Source organism: Dipodomys ordii, unplaced genomic scaffold, assembly GCF_000151885.1.
Source record: "Dipodomys ordii isolate 6190 unplaced genomic scaffold, Dord_2.0 Scaffold127, whole genome shotgun sequence".
NCBI classification, from domain to species: domain Eukaryota; kingdom Metazoa; phylum Chordata; class Mammalia; order Rodentia; family Heteromyidae; genus Dipodomys; species Dipodomys ordii.
The window spans coordinates 6,932,892-6,958,226 of NW_012267343.1; the positions used below are offsets into that span (position 1 = coordinate 6,932,892).

The window sequence follows — 25,335 nt, forward strand, 5'->3', positions numbered from 1 at the left end:
AAGTAACTTCATCCACCAGGTCCCCTGAGCCCTAGGCCTCCTGAATGCAATGTGTAGGCTCTGGGCAGGAAGGAGTTTTGTGACTGAGTCTAAACCGAAACAGAAGTAGCTTCATGCACGCGCACACGCATACACACACACACACATACACACACTCACACACACACACACACACACACACGGGGAACTGTCGTTTTCCTACGCGTGTCCTCTGACATCAGCCACCTTCCCTGTTTCTCTGCACTCAAATCAAATTCTGGCAGATGAAAATGAACCTCTCCCCCACCCTTGCTGCCTCCTTTTGCCTCACACCCCCAGAAAAGGGTTGCTCCGCCAAGCAGAGGGTGAAGGTTTTTTTCCAAGTCACATGATCCAGGATGCAGGGGGAAAATCCTTGGAACTGAGATGGGCCCAGAACCGAATCTGATGAGGAGAGAGATAAGGTGTGATGCGGGGCTGCCTATATAAAGCATGGAACCAGGGCTGCAGCGAGCACCCTTCCGCAGGACCCCTTCCTCTCAGCCAGCCATGCAGGTGCCACCTGGCTCGGTGGCCGGCCACTGGGGAGCCACAAGCCGCAGCTACTTCTACCTCACCACAGCCGTGCTGGTTCTGTGTCTGGTCGTCACAGTGGCAACCATCATGGTGCTAGTGGTACAGAGGACGGTGAGTGCACATCTCTTCTTGGCTTTTCCTCCCTGGTTTACTGTCAGCTTCAGCTCCGAGGGCAAACAAATACCATAGCTGGGAGCAGACTTTAAAATGAAAATAAATAGAATGATATATATAGACTTGTCATGTAAGAGAGAGAGAAAGAGAGAGACGAAACAGGAACTGTTTCTGAAATCATTTGGATTTGGGAAGAGAATATTATTGGACCATCGTCTCAAAACTTTCCAGTTCTACAGGAGCCAAAAGAGTAGAGGGGAACTTTCAGCCTTGAGAAATTAAGATTTAAACCCTGCCAAGCCAGCTACTGATAGTATATGGGAGGAAAGTAACAGGGAACCCTGACTGCTTATCTGCAAGAATTGCTACCAAGTCTTGAAGACCTTCTGGTTGGATCCTGGGTTTCCATGCCCTTCACCCAGGTTGTACGGAGGTTTCTGAAGCCTCATTCATTGCCGAGTTCATTTGCTGTTAGCTGTGTTTGTTTTGTAACTTCAGAAGCCCCGGATCTAGAAGGCAACGAGGCAAGTGAGGGGCGGCCAGGCTGCCAGGCTTTCTCACAGCGTTGGGTATTTCACCATTAAAAACCACAAAAGAAATTGAAAGCTTCCTCACCAGCTGCTGTTTGAAGAGCCAGAGTCACAAAGAAACAGCAAGCAGACAGGCAGGGAGCAGAGATGTTTTCTACCTGTGACCTCAGAAACACCTCAGAATACTAAGCAGTTTTGGGATGCACACTGTACTGGGTTAAGCTATGGAGGAGATTTACTTTTATTTTTTAGATAGTCAATGGTGAGATTTGCTTCTGAAAGCAGTGGAAGTCATGGAGAAAGCTTCCTCCTAGCTCAGAAAATGGCTATGGGAAGGGCATCCACAGGACAGATTGTATAGAAAACACTGCACTGGATGGCATATGACTTTTTTTTTTTAATGAAGTATTTAGTGATCTGGGTAATGTAAAAACCACCCATCATACAACACAACATCCTGCCAATGTGAGGATATTTTTTCTGCTCATGTTTTGTATCCCTCACTTTCCATGTACTGTAATCCTGTAGGATTTGTTCTGGTTTTCCCTCTGCTGTCTTCAGGCAAATATTCTGCTATTTATCAATTGCTGAAATTAAGTAGGCTTTTGGAAGCTTTGATAGCTATTTCTGGAATGTCATCAGGCCCTGAAATTTCAACAGAGCCTTGAAAGCTCAGCTCTCCATAAAAATGAAAGAAGGGAGCAACTCACGTTTGATTTAGATGGTACATTTGGTTTAGAATTTGTACAAGCTGTTGTTGAATGGGCTCATGTTCACCTCACTAAAACTAAGTCCAGACACATTCTAGGGCACTTGTAGACTCCACAACTTCTGAGTTTGTCATTTGGAGTGAGCCAGAGATGTGTTTGTTATTATGTAGTAATGGCCAGAGGAAAAGAAGCTGAAGTAGCCTTTCAGACGTTCTTAGTTGAAGGATGGGATGCGGTTAAAGTTGCTGGGTTCAGGAGAGAAAGCCAGAGGTTGGAAAGAGGGTGCTGGGGTTCTATACTAAGCTACAGTGGTCCTCAGATTCAAACCTGGAATTGAAAGTGCTGGACTGGATCTTTCTATAAATGAAAGAGGAGCAGGTGTGAACTAAGCTACTTAGAGCAAGCATTTGGGTAGAGATTGTGTAGTTGCTTATTGAGAACAGCTTTCTCTTTGCCAATACAGCTAGTCACAGAAGCATAGAAAATCTGGTCCTTGTCCTTCCCTAAGGAGCTTTATATCCTGGGGAATCCTTTTCCTTCACTTGCTTACCCCCTTCATGTTGGATATGGAAAGATGCTCTTACAATCTGACTCTATGCTATGCTTTGCTCTGTTTTCTTTAGTGCATAAACTATCAGGCACTTGCTTACAAGCAAAGTCTGTAACATTAATAGTTGCAAAATTAAGCAGCAACTGTCTAATGCCAATCATTTCAAATATGGTGCTCAGGTGTTAAATTGTGGTAAGAGCTAGGGAAGTGTAATTCCCCTGAGCCTGGATTATCAAGGAAACATTTGATAAGAAGGAGGGCTGGAGATCTATTTGAAACCAGGTGGGGCTTGGGCAGAAGAAAGAGGCTCAACCTGAGGAAGGCTGCAAGAGGAGTATCCAAGGAACATCCTGTTATTAAAAAGAGACTGGGAGGGGCTGGGAAGGTGGCTCAATGGTAGAGTGTTTGCCTCACATGCACGAGGCCCTGAGTTCAATTCCTCAGTACCACATAAGCAGAAAAAGTTAGAAGTGGTGCTGTGGCTCAAGTGGTAGAACATTAGCCTTGAGCTAAAGAGCTGAGGGACAGCACCCAGGCCCAGAGTTCAGGCCCCACGACCAACAAAATAAATAAATAAATAAGGAATGGGAATAAGTGATACTGATCAAGATGCATTGTACTCATAACCAACATGCTGAATCCCTTTTGTACAACTACATAAAGATAACCTTGTAAATTTAAATAGAAAATGGAATGAGCTGATGACCACACAGCATTCTTCATGTGTGACAAGGACAGGGATAGAGAACCATGAGGGATTTCCTGCCATATATAAGACCGCTATGTGACTACAAATGAAGGAGAGAGTATTTTCCCAGGAGGTTTAAGAAAAACCTTCACTATATTGAAAATGAACTTTACAACTTTGGAGGGGAGGGAGCAGTTGGGAATGTGGGGAAGGAAGGGATGGTAGAGGAAAAATAAACGAGGAGGTAAAAATGCGTTAGGAAATGTACTCATTACCTTACTCGTGTAACTGTAACCCCTCTGTATAGTATCTTTACAATAAAAAAGAAAGCAAGATTAAAGTTTAGAATTATTTATGCAAAAAAAGGAAAACCTTCACTGGATACTGGAGTTTTGAGTCAGCTTCAGAAAGGTGAATGATTTCAAATGGATTAAAAAAAGAAGAGGAAAGCAGATGATTCTGGCCAGTAGCATTGTGAGGAATGACATAGAGGGAAAAAGTATAGGGCACATAGGAAAATCAACCACCATGGCTTTGTGATTTAACTTGAAGATTAATTAACAAGGTCAAACTCAATGGGGGAGACAAAAATATTTAGGGTTCAAACTAAATATTTATTGAAAAATCTGCTATGTTCAGGGCATTGTTCTAAGCACTGGGTATATATCACTGTACAAAACCAATAATATGCCTGCTTTTGCACTGCTTGTGGAACTCTCTAGTAGGCATTACAATCTCCATGGTGGTTGATTTTGTTAAATTTACATTTAAAACAGTATAGTCATGATAAAATATTCTAGCCAGATACCAGTGGCTCAGACCCATACTTACATAGGACCCATATCTACTTAGGAGGCTGAGATCTGCAAACTGCAATTTATAGCCAGAAGTGGCAGGAAAGTCAAAGAGACTCCCATTAATCACCAAAATGCTAGAAGCTGAGCTGTGGCTCAAATGGAAGAGCACTAGCCTAGAGCAAAATAGCTCAAGGTCAGTGCCCTGGCCCTGAGTTAGAGCCGCAGGACACTCTATCTACCTATCTACCTACTCATCTATCTATCTATCTATCTACACATAGAGATAAAGATATATACTTATATTTTATATTTATGTTTAGGGTAAGAGCCAACAAATAAAAGAAAGGTAGAAATCTCTCACATATGCCCAAACAACAATCCTTCTTTGCTGAGATGGCCACTATGAATAGATTGTCATGAGTCCTTTCATAAATCAGAGCAGCTACAAATTCATAATCCACACAATATAATATGAAAACCTTAGTTCTTTGCTTTGTGTATTTGATGGTGTATCTTAAGAGATCCTTCTGTGTCTAAATGTAGAAACAGCTTCATTCTCTTAAAGAGTCACACAGTATTTTATTTTATTATTTTTAAATTTTTGTTGGTTGTGGGGCTTGAACTCTGGGCCTGGGCACTGTCCCTCAGCTCTTCAGCTCACAGTGAGCATTATACCACTTGAGCTACAGTGTCCCATCCAGTTTTCTAATGGTTTATTGGAGATAAGAGTCTCATGGGTTTTCCTGCCTGGGCTGGCTTTGAACTGTGATCCTCAGATCTCAGCCTCCTGAGTAGCTAGGATTACAGGCGTGAGCCACCAGCGCCCAGCTAAGAGCCACACAGTATTCTAAGGCTTCATAACTTCTTTTCTCTGTGCATAGGGTGAGACATTTATAATTAATTCACTCTAGATTTTTGTCCTCAGTGCATATCTACAAGTAGATCTGTAGAATAAATTCTTAGAGGTGGGAATAGAAAATGTATATTCACTTGAATAACGAGGTCAATGTGTTTGCAAACGGATCGTACTCATGTGCTCTTGTTTTTTTTTGCTTTTGCTATTTTGGGGTGTTTTGGAGACAGGCTCTCACTTTGCAATAAAGGCAGAACTTTATATTGGCACCTCCTGCCTTTGCCTCCCAAGAGCTGGGGCTATGGGAAGGTGCGGTCACTGCACATAACTAAATCTAAATTTCTTCTCTTTCTTTCTTTGATGATAGTAAACTGGGCTTTGTACTTACTAGGCAAGTCTGCTACTATTCTAGCCATACCTCTAGATCTTTTATACTTGGTTTGTTTTTCATATAGGGGCTTGAGTTTTTGCTCTGGCCAGCTTTACACCTTGACCCTGCCACCTACATTCCCAAAGAACTTGGATGACAGATACATACAACCATTCTCAGGTTTTCCTATGACATGGGATCTTGTTGGCTGTGACTAAAGGTATAAGCCACCTTGCCTGGTATTCTGTTCATTTTTACAGTGGTGGGGATTGAACCCAGGGCTTTTGTTTATGCTAGGCAAGCACTCTACACTGAACTACATCCCCAGTCCTTTGTAGCACTATACTCTTGAGGAAGGAAAAGTCCCCTCAACAAAGATACCCTTCTAAATGGGAAGAAAAAAATGGGTATAAGCTCTAGGCAGCCTGTGAAAAACTACAAGGTCAAGATAAAAATGTCACACAATATATACACAGCAAGGCAATGAACAATAGAACTTCTCTTCTCTCCTCAGAAGAAAAATGAATTTATAAGAGACAGGCCCCTAAGTTTCTCCTGGTTACATTTCAAGGGAGCCTTAGACCTCAAACCTTCGAGACATCTTTCCTAAACCAGGAGAGTGAAGTAGCCCAGCTCCTGGCAAGAATGTAAATGATAACCTTCCAGAAAATTTAGAACAAGGAGTGCACACCATTTCTAGAAAGAAAAGAGGAAGCCGCTGCCCCTCCCTTCTCTTTATAAGCAAAAATAAATCATTTAAAAACAACTTTATATCCTCCCAGTTCTCTTTCTCCACACTCACAGTGAAACTGAGCTCCCATCCCCGAGCAGTGATTCTTGGTAGGGACAGTGGGGTGTTTTTCTGAAGGCTGTTTTTAAGCTCAGATCTAACACATAGAAGAAGTGAGTTGAAATACACCATGATGTTTTCCTCTTCCCAAGTAACTCATTACATGTGAAATTCATTCCATTTAAGAATGAAACACAAACAAATCTCAGGATACCAGGAGGAGCAAACTTTATGCTGGTCAATCAGAAGAGTACCCACTTGGCCACAAGAACCGTATCTCTCTGCCAAGTTAACTATATAAATTCCAGGAGTTTTGGCTCTGGGCAGAACAGTACAGACTAGAGGAGGGAGGTAGTTTCTGTTTGGGAACTGGAGGTGTTTATGGAAGAACTAGAATGTCAGCCTAAGCTTCTGAAAAATTTCAAAAGGCGAATGTGAATATATCCTTTCTCCTCCAGGGTCCAAGTGTCAACATTTGACCACATTTGCACTCTCTCAGGTGTAAGTATATGGAAGTTGCAGACAGTGTAACCTTCCACCCACACACCCTTAGTGTCCATCTCATACCTAACCACAGTGCTGTTCAGGTTGACTCTGGAATACTCAAAGATGTCTTCCACAGCTGTTTCATTTTACTTTGTTTGGGAACTCAGAATCCAATCAAGAGCCAAGCTGCATTATGTGTGGTGATTATGCTTGTTTTCATCTAGAAAGCTGCTATTTAAAGGATAGTCCTGGGAGCTTTTAGAAATGCACAGTCTCAGGGCCCAACCCAGAGCTACTCAATTAAGATCTGCATTGTACTAAGCTCCCCCAAAGGATCGGTGAAGCCCATTAAAATCTGAGAAACCTAGATCTCCCAATCTCCCTGCTTTTTGTTATTTACTTTTGATGACACTGGCCTCTTTTAAGGGGCACAGGTTAATTCTCTTATAGAATAATTCATCATCTGGATGTCTCTTAGTGCTTATTCATGACCATGAAACTTTGTGCTGGTGAAAATAGCACTTTGTACTTATTATAACGCAACTAGGGGCTCAGGTCAGGTTGATCCAGTTTCGATGGAGGTATGTTTAACAATTTGATTGTGGTAGTAGCCACAAGCTACCTGTTTTACAAAATACTTTTTGATTTGTATTACTATTTACTATGTAATCTGGGGGCTGATACTTTGAAGATATAAATGTCCTTCCTTCTACAATTTCAGCTTTTCTTGGTGATCCTCATTTTAATAGTTAATGCACTGAGGGTTGGAGAAGGATGGAAGACCTACTTCTATCCTTCCTTCAACACTAGTTAGCTGCATTTCTCTGCAGAGATGAATTCTCCCTTGACAGAATAGTGACAAGCAAAGGTGGGACTGAGTATTCCAAGTATAACAAAACAGTGAAGCAAGGCACTACCTAAAGGATGGCAAACTCAGGTGAAGACTTCAGGGACCCAAAACAGAAGTGGGTCCAGGGGAGTATCACTAAGCAGAGCTAGATAGCAACCAAGAGGAAGCTGAGGAAGCTGAGGTAGCAAGGCACCAACTCCATCTTCAGACCAGAAAGAATTCCTAAACCCATGTCTCAGTCCAAGTCTACATTCAACTTTATAGTCATTGCTCTAGATCAAGGTGTTCTCGCTTGTCTATTGAGTGATATCATTAACCCCTTGCTGTTCAAAATGTGGCCCATGGCCCAGCAATGCTAGTCACACAGATACTCACCAGAACTGCAAAACCTGAGACCCCGTCCTAGACCCCAGGAAATGCAGTGGGTCTCTTTGAAAGCTGGAGAAGCACTGCTTTAAGTCAAACTAGTCTCTCAAGTCCACCAATCTCTTCCTCTGGGGATTTCCTCTGGCCTTCATTCCCTTTCCTATTGGGTGTCAGGAGAACTTTCTGCCCAGTTTTTCCCTTCTCTCTTCTAGAGAGGCAACAATAGGGCTTTGCAAAGCATTGCTTTGAAGCCCGCGGGTCTGAATTTGTGTCGTCTTCTATTGTTTTTCACCTATGAGACTGCTTGTAATCATTTAGTTTGCTAAGTCTTAGTCAGTTCCCAATTCTTGGGATCTACCTAAAGACCAAATAACATAAATCATGTAAAGATTTATCCTTATAAAGATGTATACCATCCAGGGCAAGCTAGCTTGAAAATTTTATAGAGAACTCCATGCACTGTGAGTCAGAAAATCAAGGCCAGAAAGGAAAAGGATATGAAATTCCCTGTGGTATATCCCAAAGAAGGATGGTTGCCTTTGATGATTCATTTTCAGTCACAGAGAATATTTCATATCCAAAGCAAATGTGGGTGCTGATTGTTACTATTCTCCAGTCATTGCTGTGAGAAAAGACTGAGTCTTTAAAGGTCTTAGACAGATTAAGTACATAATAAGGATCAAGGTAGTCCTCCAAACAGCAATCATTTTTCAAGCTATAGCTAATCTGTTATGTACAGCATCTCATTCTGTCTGTAACAACCCACCGGAAGAAGCATTACTGGCCTTCTTCTAATCATAGTCACTAAAAAAGAAGAAGAAAACACCTGTAGGTGGTAAAGATGATTGGGAGAGAGGACATTTTTGCCAGAGGACAAATAAGCTGGTCATGACCACTCTTCCCTCTATACACAAAAGAACAATAATATTGTTGGGATGCCCAAATGCTTTTTCAGCCATAAATGCTGAAAAGAAAGAGGAAGTATGATTTAGAACATGTGGCAGGTTGATCATCATGGAGGTAGAACTTCCTGAGCTACCAAAGAGAGCTGAGAATGACAATGACAGCCTGGGAGGGTTGAGCCTGTGGATTACTTACTGAAAGCCAAGTCACTGAAGGAGATGGCTCACATTTTCTTCAGGGTCCAAATCTCCAGGCAAGATTTGGGAGAGAATTCCAAGACCCTGGGAACCTTGCAAAAGGAGTTCATTGAGAGCACTCGATATAACGTCTGCACTCATGGTATTTGACACATTTAGACAGTTCCCATGTCCTTAAATCCCACTTCTCCCCCACTCAAGGGCAAGGACTGCATGGTGGAAAGAGGAGCTGTTCTATGCTTGGCTCTCCTGAGGCAGCAGAAAGTACCCTGGATAATTTCTGTCCAGGACCAGCCACTTTCTTACTAGTGCTTTGATTGTCTCTCTTACAAATTTAGTTTGGTGAACTGAAAGATGTCTAGGTTCCTCTCTGACTTTGACTAATGGTGTCTACTATGGATATCCAGGGGAAGTTGTGGATACCTTATGCTCTTCAAAATAGAAACCCTGTAGGCCAGGCGCTGTTGGCTCACAGCTGTAATCTTAGCTTCTCAAAAGGCTGAGATCTGAGGATCACAGTTCAAAGGTAGCCCAGGCAAGAAAGTCTGTGAGACTTACCTCCAATTAACCACCAGAAAACACAAAGTGGAACTTTGCCTCAAAGTGGTAGAGTGCTAGCCTTGAGCTCAGGAACAGTGCCCAGACCCTGAGTTTAAGCTCCACAACTGACAACAACAAAAAATAGAAACACTTTTGTCTCAAATTTCCTGAGCCCTAAGTCAAAGGTCAGACAATGGGATTCATTGTGTTGCCAAGATACCTTGCTATGAACATGCCCTCTAAAGTTAGGAAACCAGGAAAGCACTTAAATGACGGAGAGTCATTTCTTCCCTGATGCGCCTATACATCAAATCTTCCTTCCTGATATCACCTCTTACACTCTTACTGATCAAAGGTGTTCTGTGGGCCAAGAGTATTGACGTCACTTGAGAGCTTGTCAGAAATGCAAAACACCAAGTTCTACTCACACCCGCTGAGTAGTCAGAACACACATTCTAACAAGAGCTCCAGATGATCCATACAGACATTAAAAAATTGAGAAGCACTATCCTAAAACACGCTGTTTTCTTCCATTGCTCTTGCCACACCTACCAGCCATATTATATATTTAAGTGTACCGTTTAAATGACGGTCTTAATGACTACTCCCATTGTACAGATTCCAATGGTTAATGCAGTGTCTACCTAAGTGCTCACGAAGCAGGTACTAAATAAATGATTCTCCAGTTTCTCCCTATCTCTCTCCCCATCCTCCATCACCTGCTATTGGATGGCTCTGCTGCTTTTGAAATTCTAACATTTTTTCATTGTCTCCAGATAGGCCTGAGCAACTACTGAGCTCAATAATCTTGGCACCACATTTTAATGTAAGCTTTTCTGTAAGTACTAAAAGTCAGTATTCTTCCACATTTACATTTACATTTACATATCACACTAATCCATAGTCGTGTTCAGTGGCAAATTAGGTATTTGTTAATTTTGGAAATGCTAATGGTTATCTCATAACGGCAACACAAAAGGGAACTGGATGTCAGGTTTTTCGAATAAACTGTATGCCTATCTGATTGACCACAAATGCAAAGCATTGTTGGTAGGTTAAGAACTTTTGACTAAGGCAATAAAATCATCAGATATGGTAGGAGAGGGGAAAGAAACTTCCAGAGCAAGGGTGCCTCCTTTCCCCTGAGCAAGTGTCCGCTCCCCCAGCTCAGATGAGGGTGGTGCTCTGCCTGCCTGCCTACCTGCCTGCCTGCCTGTCTGTGGGAGACTCCCAGGAGCCAGTACCACCCAGTTGGGCTAGGGGAGAGATCCATCCATCAGATGACAGGATGTCCATGGAAGGCAAAGAACATAGCTTCTGGGGGCATCATGAAATAAAGGGCCAATCAAAAACTATGTACATATGACCACATAAGATGATGTTAAGTGAAATGAACCCCAAGATAGAGGCACAAATATTTTTTTCTTTCTTGATATTGTTTCTAATGTATTTATAATGTACCATGTGATTTTTTTTGTTTCTTTGTATGTTCCTTCCCCACAGTATAACCCGTTTTCACTGTATTTGATGTCGGTGCCCTTTATCTTATATATACACTTCTCTAATTTGGGGAGGGGAAGGGGGAAAAATGTTTAAATAAGGATACAGGTTGACCCATTGTAACAATGAGATGTACAAAACACTATATTGAAAATGAACTTTACAACTTTGGTGGGGAGGTGGGGGGGGTAGTTGTGGAGGTGGAAGGGAAGGGATGGTAGGGGGAAAACAAAGGAGGAGGCAACAATGCTCAATAGGAAATTGTACTCGTTACCTTGCTTATGGAACTGTAACCCCTCCATACAGCATTTTTACAATAAAAGAACATACAAAAAATAAAGGGAAATTCCTGATGTTCCTTAGCATTCACAGAGAACTAATAAAGTCAGATGAGGGCAGCTGCCAAGTTCAAGCTTGGTAGAGGTTCAATTTTCCCATGTAAACCCTCACCTTTAGTCTTTGTTAATACCTCAAATTGATGTGCTACAGGAGATCCCAACCTGTACAAGTCAAATGGTAAGTAAGATCCTTCCTCATGGCAGCACACTAGAGGTGTCTCCATGGCTGATGTGAGGAAGAAGGGAGCTGGAGGAAAGTTAGCAGCTGAGGGATTTGTTGTGGTAGGAGAATTGTGCTTCTCCACTTCCACTGAATCCATTCAAATCACCTGAACTAAACCTCTCTTTATCCTCCTTCAATTGGCACTCAAGCCCAGGGACCCCTCCTTTGGCAGACAATCTATCCATTTATGCAAAAAATTACATATATGTTTACATTTACTATGGCAAAAATAATTGTAAAACTTCATGTGAGTGTATGAATATATAATATACACTGAAGCTTATTCATGTTCTATATTTGTAAATATTTTCATATACTATTCAGACCTCAACTTGTAATAAATCTGTGAGTGCAGGGACCCAGTATATTTATGACATCTTCACAATACGTGGCATATATACACTTAATTCAGAATTTCCAACCACAGGAGAAACAGAAATGTACCTTCTGGGTATGTTTACAACATATTTTCACAGATGAATCAAATGTGGAAAAAACCTACACGTATTTGTAAACTTCACTTGATCTTATGTTGACTACATGGAGAAAAATAACACACATAGAGGAGGGAAAGCCCTGAACTGAGAAGCAGGGATCCCAGTCATGCTTCCTGAGATCCATGAACTTGCTGGGTGGCCATGTCTCCTGCCTGTAAAATGCAGAGTAGTCAAGAAAAATGGGCAGAAAGCCTGTCAGTGAATTAAGTCAATGAATGATGATGACGGTGAGCTTTTTTGCTCAAGGCTAGCATTCTACCACTTGAACCACAGCTCCACTCACTTTGTTTTTTGAGGGCTAATTAGAGATAAGAGTCTCACAGACTTTCCTTCCTGGGTCTGGTTTCAAACTATGATCCTCAGCTCTCAACCTCCTGAGCAGCTAGGATTATAGGCATGAGCCACTGGTGCCCGGCCAGGGAATTAATTTTTAAAGTTTAAATGGCAGATGAAGAGTGAATTCTAAATTACATAGTACTTGAGAAGAACCAAACAGAAAATTAAAAAAAAAAAACCCACCAAGTTGCTTCAACCAACTGGCATCTTCATTCTGCTCTTTTCTCTCTTTGCTTCTAGGACTCCATTCCCAGCCCACCTGACACTGTTCCCCTTAAAGGAGGTAAGATCTTGAGAATTTAGAGTAAATGTGTAGTGAAACATTCAGCTGATGTCATAAGGTGTGATTTGCCATTACCAGCCAGAAGCTCTTATGACTGTGTCCAACATGAGGAGGAGTGAGGTGGAGCTGGTTCCTGCTCAGGATGCACTTGATTCATCCAGGCAGCACCTGATCGCCTTTCACCACACACCAGGCCCCTCCTCTCCCCGCCCAACCATTAGCACTCCTGCTAAGAAACAACATATTTCTAGCAGAGCCATGGTGTGGACACTGACAGGAACACAAAACAGCTAGAAATCCTAAATTGGGCAATGATTCTATATGACCATATATATGATTCTATACTCCAAACTTCAGAGACTTGTTCCCCATCTCTTAAAATGGGAATAACCTACTCAACTCACTAAGGTACTGGAGGAAGCATTAAGGCTTCACGTGGAAATTCACTGGCATGGCAACCAGCAGGATAATGGTAATAGCAAAAATACCCAATGAAGTTGAAGACCTGTCAAAGAAAACTACCTCCTTACTTCCTACATTACCAGTCACTGAAAGTTATTTGTGGATTATTGTCTCTGTTAGCCCAAGGGGAGTGATTGGCGAAGTTCAGTTAACATTGAAAATAAAATAGTTGGGGATTATCTGACTAATATTTTCCTTGCTCAGAGGAGGAAAAATCAGACTTACAGAAAGAGAACTGTCTTGCCCATGGTCCTATGGACTAAACCCCTGGGGTCCTCAGCTCTCATCCAGTGTCTTTTCCATCTAAGAATGTCCAGCTATGTGGATAACCAGATAGCTCTGAGAAAAGAATGACTCATCATAGGTACCACAGTAGAGATATCAGACCGGTGGGGACCCTACCCTAGGCCCACTGACCTTGATACAGCATAATATTTGACATATACTTCAAGATACCCCTGACCTATTTTTCATGCTTAAAAATTGAGGGGAGACTAATAGGCAAGTATTCTGCATCTTTCAGAACAGATGAGCAATTGCAGCTTTGTAAACAATATCTCAATCTGGGCTGAAATTGTTTAGCACTTGGCATGTGGTCTCAATTCCCATGAATGCTGTGTAGACAATCGCATTAGCATAAAAAGGAGCAAGGCAAAATACAGAGGTAAACAAACTCTTCTGTAAAGGCCCAGATAGTAAATATTTTAAGTTTACACGATTCTTAATGTCCCCCTCAGCTGTGCTGTTACAATGATAAAGTGGCCAGATGACACACAAATGACTAGATTTGGCTGTTTTCCCCCTAAGACTTTATTTACAAAATGAAGTGCTAGACTGGCTTTGGCTCCTAGGCCCAGAGTTTGCCAATCTCTGAACTAGAGGAAGTATAGGCTTTGGAGTTAAATGCCTGAGTTAAATCACGACACATTGCTAAGTATAGAAGCATGAACTATTGATTCTGTTCCTATCAATCCACAGTGGAATGTAGTGGGGAAGGCAAAGCAGTCACTTTTTCCCATGGCCAGTTAGAGTTAATGTAGCTTCGAGAGCACATCTCCTTCCCATGAGATTTGGTATTAAAATGTTCTTTTACAGTAGGCTGACACGGATCGGGTGGGAGTTAAACTGGTTTGCTTTTAGCAGTTATGTTGTTTTGTTTTGTTTTGCAATGGTCTTTTTTTTTATTGTGAAAATACTGTACAGAGGGGTTACAATTATATGGGCAAGATAGTGAGTACATTTCTTATCAAGCATAGTAGCCTCCTCCTTTGTTTACCCTTCCCTTCCCTTCCCATCCTCCGACTCCCCCACCCTATCCTCCCCCCCCAAGTTGTAAAGCTCGTTTTCGACATGATAACTTGTACTTCTCATTGTTGCAACAGGTCCACCTGTATCTTTATTTAAACGACTTGTTTTTTCCCTTCCCTCCACAAATTATACCGACATCAAATTGTTGTTTTGTTTTAATGAACACAATAGGCAAAATAAGGCCAGTCCTAGAGCTTGAACTCAGGGCCTAGGCACTGTCCTGAGCTTTTCTGCTCAAGGTAAACACTCTACCTCTTGAGCCACCGCTCCTTTGCCAGCTTTTGATAGCTAATTGGAGATAGACATCTCACGGATTTTTTCCTGCCTGGGGTGGCTTGGATCTGTGGTCCTCAGATCTAAGCCTGCTGAATATCTAGGATTACAGGCATGAACCACCAATGCCTGGCTCAGGTGACTTTTTTACGCTAATAATACTCCCTACTGGAACTGTGAAGTTTTCATTGAAGACCTTCCTTTATGTTTCTCTTAGCCCCAACTCTGAAATCAAGCAACATGGGGACTAGTATTCTCATTTTCAAATAAACATTTGAGGCCCCAACAATCAGGTGACTTGCCTAAGATCATAGAGGAAGTTCATGGCGGGGAAAGGCTGAGAGTCCAGGGATCCTCTTTCTGTCCCCCATTTGATATGCTTCTGGACTGAGATGTCAGGGTCCTGCTATGTATGGTCCCTGACTCTCTGCTTGTAATCCAAGTCTATACTTCCTTAGCTGAGCAAACTACAGACACTAGCAAGGTGAGGTGGAAGGAACATCATCTTAGGGCAAGAGCTGAGCTCCAGAACTGGCCTCCACACCAGCAGTCAACCCTCTTTTGGTCTTTTCTTTTTCTTTTTTGGTCTTTTCACCTAGCATAGTCCTTCCACTTTGATACCTCTTGAGACTATAATTCTCCTGTCCTGGATGTAAAGACAGAAAATGAACAACAGACTAGAAACAATCTTGAGGATATCTGAAGCCACAGTCTTCTTCCCTATCAAGCTGGTCTTGAATCTACACAAGCAGCTTAAGGCCCCTTGGGAGTGGGCATTAAAAAACACTCTAGGAAACAGAGAACTCTTTCCAGAATCTGATAAGAAGGTCCAGGGGTAGGAATGAGTTTTGCTACTAGAGAGGGCCAAGATGGAAATGCTGATACCTTCCAGAGAGTCCTCTGCCTCAGTGGTTGCTAAAAAGCTTCCACCATCAGCAGGAAACCAGCAGTGGCTGGAACCTGGGTTGCAGGGCTCTGCACACATGCTAATGTAAACCAACACAAGATACACTTAGCTGCAGAGAAACCACAAAAACCCATGCATTGCTGGGTAACACGTCCTGTTCCTGGCCAGAGTGATTCCCCAGCCCACTGCCACCTTGTACCTAGCCTACTGTTCTTGGGCCTACTGGGCTACCCCAGGGTTCAGCAAACCACTTGGAACCCTAGGATGTGAACCTTTCCCCTTATACCAGGATCCTAGTATCTCCTCTACAAGGTAATAAGGATTCCTGGCTAAAAATACCATGGGCATGAAAGAAGACGGCAAAGATACCTTCATCTGCCACCTGGCTGAGTCTCTATCCTTTGGACATAGGGTCTACTTTTCCACATTCAAGTAAAATGATCTTTCTGGTTCCATAAACAATCTGGAACCAAGGAGAGTAGGTGGATAAAGACCTGTACTTCCTGGTCACTCTTTGCTCTAGTCCTCTGCTCCCATCAAATTCTGAATCTTGTATGTACTCATCGTTCCGAGCTTTGTCGTCTAATTCACAGAACACAGGTACTTTGCCTGATTTCCCCAGAGTTCCAACCGTGCTTTAATCTGTACACAGAAATATCTACAGGAAGATTTAGTCTGCGCAGAACTGCTGGCAGGACAATACAGTACACCCCACAGCCACCCAGGTGGGTGCTGTTGAGTTGAATTAGAGATCTTCTTGCTGAGAAGGGCATAAAGGACTATGCTTTTTCCTAGGGCTCAGCCCTTGTCCACATGGCCTAACCCACTCTCCTTCCTATTTGCTCTTAATATCCTCATCTCCATTTCTACCCATTTACTTTCCCCATCTCCAAGTTTGCAGAAATGCAACTTCTACTGATTCTGAAGTTTTGCAGAATGATTCTGGTCCTTGAGTCTCACCCCCAAGCCTTTCCCACTGTTCCCTGGGCTCTTACATAACAAAACACCCCACCAAACAAATCCTTCTTCTCTGCAGTAGAATTCTGCAATTTCCCAAGGCATGTGTATGAGGCACTGGCAGAGTGAAAAAGAATGGTGTTGATGGGTTTCCATGATGGACTGGGTATTGGTGTATTCATCCAGCCATCAACAAGCCCCCAATGGTAATTATTAGCCTGTTTTGTAAGTAAGGAAATAGGAACCCAGAGATGCTGACAGAAAATACCTAAACTAACAGTGCATGAGGAATGACCTACCTCAGAGCCTGTATACAGGGAATGGGTTGTGGAATACTTTTACCTGCTATCACACATTAGAGGAGCTCTGAGGCAAAGAAAGCCACTGGAGGCTACCATCCATTGGTTGGTAGGAGGTTGAGACTAAAGGGTCATGTCATCTGGGATAATTCTATCCCCCTGGCTATTAATTGAAGCGATTTTTCTTTTCCTGTGAAAGTGAGTCCAGATAACTCCCTTAGCAAATTCCCTTCCCTTGCCTGAATTCTTTCTCCAGCTGAAAATGGGCATAGGGCAAAGAATTAAACTGGAAATTGGTATGCCTTCATCCTAGTCCCAAAAATGACAAAATAAGTCACTTCTTCTCTTGGAGATTTGAGTTTCCCATGGCTGAAGTATTGGGAGGATTTGGTGTTTGAGAGTGACTTTCCATGAATCGGACAATGTAAGATTCTCTAACCTATATTGACATTTATGATTTCTACCTCCTTTGGCAGTACCCTCCCTTTTCCTCTTGAGAGGCAAAAAGGGACATGAAAGGAAACCAAATGAGATGGACTAATGACCCACCCCACAGAAATAAGAAAAGCTGCCCATAGAAAGCAATGAAATGGAACCCATACTCAGCTGCTCCTGATGCTCTGTGGCCCCACCCCAAGTGGCAGGCAGGAGAAGCCTATCCAGGGTAGCACACTGCCAGAGAAGGAGAAGATGGAGGCGGAGCAGCCTCCCTCTTCCTTACAGCCCCTTCCTCTAGAGAAACTGAGCACTGCTTTAGCAGAAAAGGTTTAAGATGTTCCTAAATGCATCAATATTTTTCTCTCGACTTTCTTGCTTTTAAAAAATTTCTTCTTCAAAGCTATGGAGCAGGCTCCTGCTCAGGAGATACATTGCTCTTCTGATAATCATGAGTCACAAGGAGCCTATTTCCTTCTCCATTCATTTTAAACATACTCACTAACACTGACTCTTAAATGCTCCATCTTTCTCAGGGCAGAGCTAATAGGAATTAGGAATTTCTCTGCCAGAAATAACTATAGAGAATGAGTCCCTCAGGATACAATCCTGAGGAAGCCATCTCTTATTCCAAAGTCACCTACCCTTCATCTGCACACCCAAAAAAGAGAGAGGAGGGAGCTAAAAGGAGACACAAAGGGAGGGAGTTGAAAGAGAAATAATGGTGCTGAGATACATATGAAAATGTGTACTTGGATAAAGCACATGCAATTTAGTAGCCCTGAATCCAGGGGAAATCTCCATGTTCCCCACATCTCCATTCAGACATTTAATCAAGCAAAGGAGAGAAAGGCAGGGCCAGCAGGATTGCTCCTCAAGCTGATTTTCATTATATTTTTCCCTCACACTCTCTGGACACATATTGTGTTGGCTTCAATCTCTATAAAAGTCAAAGAGCACAGGACAAGGGAATGAGAGCCAAGCAGCATTTGGTAAGGTCTGAGTGGTTGGTAGACAGCAGACTCGTTGTTGTAGATTATCTCACCGGATCCCTCTGCCAGCTCCTGAGATAGATATTATCATTATTCTTATTTTGGAGAAGAAAGGATAATTCAAAACAGATCAAAAGACTTATTCCAAGCCACACAACTCATAACTAGCAGAGGTGAGATTTGAATCTGAGAGGGTCTGACCCCAAACCTAACTCTCTGAAGAGTGTTACCCACTTCTGCATTTCAAATAAACTAACGGGAAGGTTCTAAACATTATGAAAAATGCTAAAGAATTTCAGGAGGACTTCAGACTCATTTTTCCTTTTAAATTAAAGATGAACTAAGTGGCTCCTATAGGGCAGTTCAACTCACCCTTAATATAAATGAATCCCAAGGATATATCCATAGTCAGATAGGTTTAAATTGTGTACTGAAACAGGTCAGATTGAAAAGACTTCCAAGGTACCCAAAGAGCCTTCGGGGGATTTACGTAAATCCCAACTTTTCCTATTGACTGATTATTTGCCATGGGCTCACCACTAAGCACGCTGGATTTGGCATTCCCCAGATGCTGCTGTAAATTCAGGGTCATCCAGTTGTCCCTGTTTAATAAATGGCTCATCCTGCAGTTCATTTTTCCATCACTAGTTGGCCTGGAGGCACTAAGGAAATGGTCAGGTCTGCGATTCACATTGATGCCAATCTGACTGAGAACAGAGACTCCTCTAGGTGTCGCTGTAGGGACTCTCTTGATTATTCTAAGGAGCAAGTGAACTAAAATGCAGAGTCATTAGGCTAATCCTCCCTTTTCTTCAAAGAATTAAAATATTTTCAACAGATGAAAGGTGGCTTCTGCACATTCCTAAAAGCATCCAATGGTCTGAAAAACTTAAGTACATAATGAAGAATCTCAAGTCTTTCAGATAATGTCATGGACTTCCTCTCAGGGAGCCATTTCATTAGTCCATTCCTTCACTCTGCTACCTGGCACTGCTATGCTGTGACAATAGCAAGGCGAGGAGGTGGGAAGGAGATAGGAATCACCATCTGCAGCATCTCCTGCAGCCTCCAGCCTTTGCACTGTGCTGGTGAATTCACATCCCCAATCTTGCTCACTTGTTTGGGTTGGTTGTCACTTCCCTTCACCAGTATGACAGCAGATCCAAAGGTAAAAGCCTCCTTGTACCAGATGCTCTTTTCTTTGGAGATGTACTGCATCTGCCCACCCCCACCCCTTATACCTTAGGTACCATAGAGCTACAAGTCATCTGGCACTCAGACCACTACCATCTGGCTGCAATGATCCACCTGGGTGCTTTAGCTGAGGTAGAGCTGCCCTGAGCACTGTTATATCTTTACAGAAGCCTGATGGCCCCTGACTGGTGAATTGGCAAGGTTTAGCACATGAGCCTGAATTCATCTGCTGGCATTCTCCCACACGAAGACCAGGCAGGCTCATTAGTGTTGTTTTCCCATCACCTCCAGCTGTCTCCACAAGCTTTAGTTCCAGTGTCTGTGGTGATTGAAAAACTTCTTTCTGGATTTAACCCTACCTGTACCATGAGAGAAATAAGTGCACAGAGGCAAAGGTCCAGACTGGGAGTCAGGAGCCTTGTGATTTGAGTGCAGCTCTATTACTTAGATACCTCCTCTGGGGTCTTGAACAAGACCCTGTCTCTCTGAATTCTGTCTTCCCAGATATAAAATTAGGACTTCTGTTAACATGGCCCTTGCAGTTTCTCCAAGTTGGGTCTAGTTTAAAAGTTGCCATAAGCCTTCTACAACATGGTCCTTAAATCTATCCTGTTTCCCCTGAGCAACTGGAGGGTTTGATTGGCATATTTTTCTCTCCAGCCTTCCAAACAAAACCAAAGAAAAGTCCAAGATCCTTCTAGAGCCTTCTGTGCCAGAGCTTGGAGACATTCATGCATCTGAAAGCTTTGGTCTTCAGAGAAATGGCGAGTACTCTGATTATCTGAAGATAGAAAGCCCCACAAAAGAAGAATGGAGCTCTGGGCTCTGGTTCTGACTATGTTACTCACTCCCTGGGTAACTTAAAGAGTCAGAGCCATGGGGCAACAATGGGGAGCACATCCATTGTGTGCACACCAAGCTCAGACCCGGTGCTCCCTCAGGAAATGTACAATATCCCCCAGCAGTAAAAGGTTCTGTCACTGAAGACAAGACCTCTGGAAATCTGAATATGTGCAGAACATGTGCCCACAAAGACAAGCTTCTGGGATTAGGGCTGACATCCCAGTCACTTCTGGCAATGGAGAGCCAAATCTGCATAGCCTGCTAGAGTTCTCTGGGAAGGATCTTCTAGGTCACGAATCCACACTGCCCTCCATCTAAATAGGAACATTAAAGCCCAGAATGGAAACTCCAAGACTCCAACTCCCTATCAACTCAGTCACTACCTACAGACAATTCTCATTTCCCTCCTATTCTGATTGTCAAAAAAAAAAAAAAAGCCCTCCAAGACATTCAGCAAAGAGACAAAGAGACCTTCAATGCTCCTTAAGTCCTAAGCTCCAGGAAGTTTGCAGGATTCCCACTTTAAGTGGCACTCTCTTTTCCCAAGTCAGTCATTATTTTCTTCATGTCCAAAGACAGAGTCCTATCATTAAACTCACAGGGTGATTGGGAGACTTGAGCTGCACATCTGTTTACCCATAGAATATTACTAGTTTTTGACAAGAGTCTCAGGATTCAGCCCACCCCATCTCCATGTGGTGTGGTCTGGTCAAATGCCTGAGGTGCCAGTTAGAATCTGTACGTTACCACCAACTAGCTGTGTGAATATCAACAAGTCACTGAACAGGTCCTGGAGTATGTAATAGACTTCAGTTCGTCTCAAGGGAGAGTTGTGAAAATTATGTGAATTGTAAAAATGGAATGGAACATGACTTAGAGCACCTAGAACACCGCAACCACCCAATACATATTAACTATTATTATTGCTCAAGTCCCTGGGATGATGGTAGAGATCATGACAGCAGTGGTGGGGATGGTGGTAGTGATGATGGTGGTGATTAGCAGGTAGAGAGGAGGGAAAGGGGGGGAGGGAAGTGGAGTGGGAGGGGAGAAGGGATGAGACTGGAGAGTTTGGTAGGGGTCAGAACCTAAGGGACTCTGAATACCATTCTAAGCAGCTTGGACATTATCACACAGGCAAAAATACCCAAAAGCAATTCTGAGACTCAGCCAGAACTGCCTCTGACCTGATGTAATATAACTCCATAGAGGAGCTCAGGCCAGGAGGGCTGGTGGGGGGCGGGGGAGGTACTATAATAGTAGTGTACAGGAGCATAGCAGTACTCACATTCTGATTCTAGATGCCCCAAGAGTGTGGGCAGGGATGGGGGGATGGGGAGGAGTGGCTGCTGCAGCAGGTAGGACTGGCTCACAGACAGCTGGCCCACCAGTCCTCACCACCAAAGGATGCTTTGGGCCAGAGTTCTTGAAAGATGAAAAATGTGCCCCCAGTTCTTTCAACGGGCATGCTTTATCAATGAGTTTGCTCAGACAAGAGAGCAAGCAGCCTCTTCAGCTCACCTTGTACCCTTCCCAAGCCTGTTTCTCAGGCTTAAGCAGAGAAGGTAATCAAGAAGCTTCTCAGAGAGGCAGTGGACACATGGAGCTTAGTCCCCTTTCCTGTGTCTGAGTGGTCATCGCTGCTGCCATCACCAAGAAAACATCAATGTAGGTTAGAGACCTCTCTGTGGTACAGACAGGGGACCATTTGCTCTCAATACACTAAACTCCTGCCTCACTGAAGGAAACGTCTTAAGTTGATTCTTTGCATACAGAACAGTTACTATAATAAAGAGCTAAGCTATCATCCCAGGTGAAAATATTAAAATATTTTAATTTCCTAAACACCATAATGACATAGATGCTGTGCTTGCCTCTGCCAAAGAAGCCGCAGGTGGTAGGCTTCCTGCTGAGATATCTTTAATCCGCTGTCCTATTAACATGGGGGAAAGCTGTTTTGATCTTTGTTGTCTAGCAAAATGGACTGTAGAAGGAAACCTGGTTTCTAGAATCAGACAGACAGCAGAAAGGCCAGCATTTTGATGAGTTTGTTCAACCTGGAGGCTGTCCCTGATTTAGGCATCAGGGTTAACCCTTCAACGTTATTTTAAGACAGCCAGATAAATGATGCAGGTCAAAGTACCAGAATAGTGTCTGGTCTGCACACCAAAGGTAGGAGAGTTACTCCTCCTCGGTAGAAGCTACTCCTGCCTGGCTGAGTAAGAGGACTTGATGATAGGTAGGGTCTATCTCTCCGTCTGTCTGTCTCTCTCTCTCTCTGTCTCTCTGTCTCTGTCTCTCTCTCCCTCTCTTTCTCCCTCCCTCCTCCCCATCCCTTCTCTGTTGCTTCAAAGATGACAGGCACTTGCTACATTTGTAGGAACTCAGGGTGTTAGGAAAATGGAGGAGAAAGGAATAGACTGGACCCGATTCTCAATAGGCTAAGACTGTTTATTGGGGCATAACAGTGAGGACCACAACCTTCCCTTGGGTATAGAGGTTGTACAAGGAGGTGGAGTTGGAGTTGGACTCTTACGGGGTCTTAAACAAGGACGCAGAGGCTAGTGAAAAAAAAAAAAAACACATGGAATATTTACAGGCAGACTTATGTGGATTGCCCTACCTGCACATCAGCCATCCAAGCATGCCTAGGGTTTTGCCTGACATCTGTATGCATCTGGGATAATAGGGTGAGGGTTAATCCTTCATATTTCATCTTTAGATACATAAAACACTTGGGCCAAGAAGGGAGAGGCAAGTCCTTCACAGGGCATACTTGTTTCCTTCTCCTGATGTCTATAGTCTTCTTTAGAAAAGCCCACTTGGAAGGCAAACAATGCAACAGAAACTTTAGAACAGTAAAAATTTGAAGATAATTTCACAGCGAAATGAGAACTGAAGCAATTTTTATCCCTTCATGTGAAAACAGAATGCTAATTTCAGCCTCAAAGGGTCATGGAAAAGGCTCTGATGTCCACAGATACCAGAGTCATGGAAGGCAATTCATGTTTGATCTCCTTGCTTTTAGGGAATTGCTCAGAGGACCTCCTATGTATTCTGAAAAAGGCTCCATTCAAGAAGTCATGGGCCTACCTCCAAGGTCAGTACCCAAATCCAGGAAACCTAACCACATGAAGGCCACTGCCTAGGGCAACTTGTGAACCAGAAGGCTCAATTAAAAACTCATGGCTGAGTAGACCTGCACATGTGCTTGGCTTAGCCTGTACCACATTTTTTTATAATCTGAATTTGAAGGTTTAGAGGGAAAGGAGGAGGGAGAAAAGAAGAGCAAGGTTCTCACCAGAGCTACAAAGGTCCTTGCTCCTCAACCCTATTCACTCCAGTATCACCTACCTGGCCTGTGAAGGTAGTTTTTGTCCTCTATGCACATCCCTCCATTCCCCCCCTCCCCTCATCACCCCTGACTATTGAGACATCTAAGAGTTTTAACCAAGTACCTAGTCCTTTTCCTAATGCAAGGGAAGGGAAGCAGGCTCTTCATCTCTGCCTCTAAGAAGTTATTCACAAGAGAACCACAAAACTGCTTTGTCCCTCCATTGACAGCTTAATGAACATGTTGGCACAGGGCCTATTTGCATACTGCAGTGTGCTTCAGGTATGAGTCCTTTCTAAATGGAACAATAAAGCCACTTAAAGGAGAAAACAATGAGATATGGAAGAGATGGCCAAGATTCTCTGAATAGCCATTTTGCTCATTTTAAGCATTCAGTTCTGCGATTAGATTAGCTCTTACCTTTCCATTACAAGGCTTAAAGGAATCAATTAAAATCAGCAAGCCAACTTCCCGGTTCTGAAGGGACCCTTATCAGCCAGTGCTAATTTTCATTTGTTAGGACTCGGAGACTTGGCGTTGACACAAATGTGTCAGCTCAGAGGTTCTGCTAATTTCCTGTTTGTCTCTAAATCCCAGGTGGCAGAGCTATTCAGTGTGTACATGGGGAACCTGTGCAAGGATGTTTGGCTACTGTAGAAAAGACACATTCAAAAATTCAGATCACATTCAAGGATACACTTCTAATAAACATCAGTGTATATTAATCCTACAAAACAATGCCTTTTGTTGTGATATTTTCATACCTGTATATAATACAAGGTGATACCTTCATATGAAAGCTAGTGAAGATTCTCTTGAACAATTTGATATACCTCGATTTTTTTAAGTGAGTAATATCAAATGTCCTAGCTCTGAAACTTGGCAATACTTGTGCAGAACACAGTTGAGGAGCTTACAGTCTAAGACATGAAAGAGCCATAATAAGAACATAATAATATAGTCGAAGTCCACTATCAGGTATGCTCTGGTCCTCTGGCTTTGAACCTTAGAGTAAAGGAAAGAGGAGTGGCTTTCTACCCATGCCTTGAATACAAAGTTGACTCTAGCAGTAACATGAAAAACAAGCAGATGTTTAGTATAGGAGGAAAACACTATAGAAAACATAGACCCTTCATGGGAACTTTGAATGTAAAGACAGTTTCTCCATCAGTACCTACAATTTGACCAACAATTCTCTATCTGTTCCTTCCAGTGTCGAAGTACCTCAACAATTCCAAGCTCTCTTGGAACCCTGATGGTATCATCCATGAAGTCAGATACCAGGACGGGGATCTGGTCATCCAGTTCCCAGGCTGGTACTTCATCATGTGCCAAGTTCAGTTCCTCATGCAATGCTCAAATCGTTCCGTGGACCTGAAGTTAGAGCTCCGTGTCAACAAAATAGTCAAGAAACAGGCCCTCGTGACAGTATGTGAGGCCGGAGTACACACCAAAAGCATATACCAGAATCTCTCTCAGTTCTTACTTGATTACTTGCAGGTCAACACAACCATATCTGTCACAGTGGATCAATTCCAATATGTGGATACAATCACCTTTCCCCTTGACAATGTGCTGTCCATCTTCTTGTACAGCAGTTCAGACTGAACTATTTCACTTGGCCTTCAAGAAGAAAACAACTCTCAACCATACAATACTGCATCCATCCAAACACTTGGGGAAAAAAAAGACTGAAATCACAAAAAAATGAATTAAATAGTATAGTTTTCTCCTTGTATGTCTTGGAAAGATACAACTCCAAGGTTTAAAAAAAAGTAAGGTATCTTTCAGAGGCAAACAGGGAAGCAATGTGGTATGATTGACAGAGAGGCACTAGGGAATCAGAAGGAACTGG

The 25,335-nt window shown here is 42.9% G+C and overlaps 1 protein-coding gene across 1 annotated transcript; it reads left to right on the plus strand.

Moving 5' to 3' along the window:
- Positions 1-471: 471 nt before the first annotated feature.
- Positions 472-25,088, plus strand: Tnfsf8 (tumor necrosis factor (ligand) superfamily, member 8). Its single transcript, XM_013030137.1, has 4 exons — positions 472-666; positions 12,434-12,476; positions 23,175-23,246; positions 24,694-25,088. The coding sequence occupies exons 1-4, from the start codon at positions 472-474 to the stop codon at positions 25,086-25,088; spliced, it is 705 nt and encodes a 234-aa protein (XP_012885591.1).
- Positions 25,089-25,335: the final 247 nt, after the last annotated feature.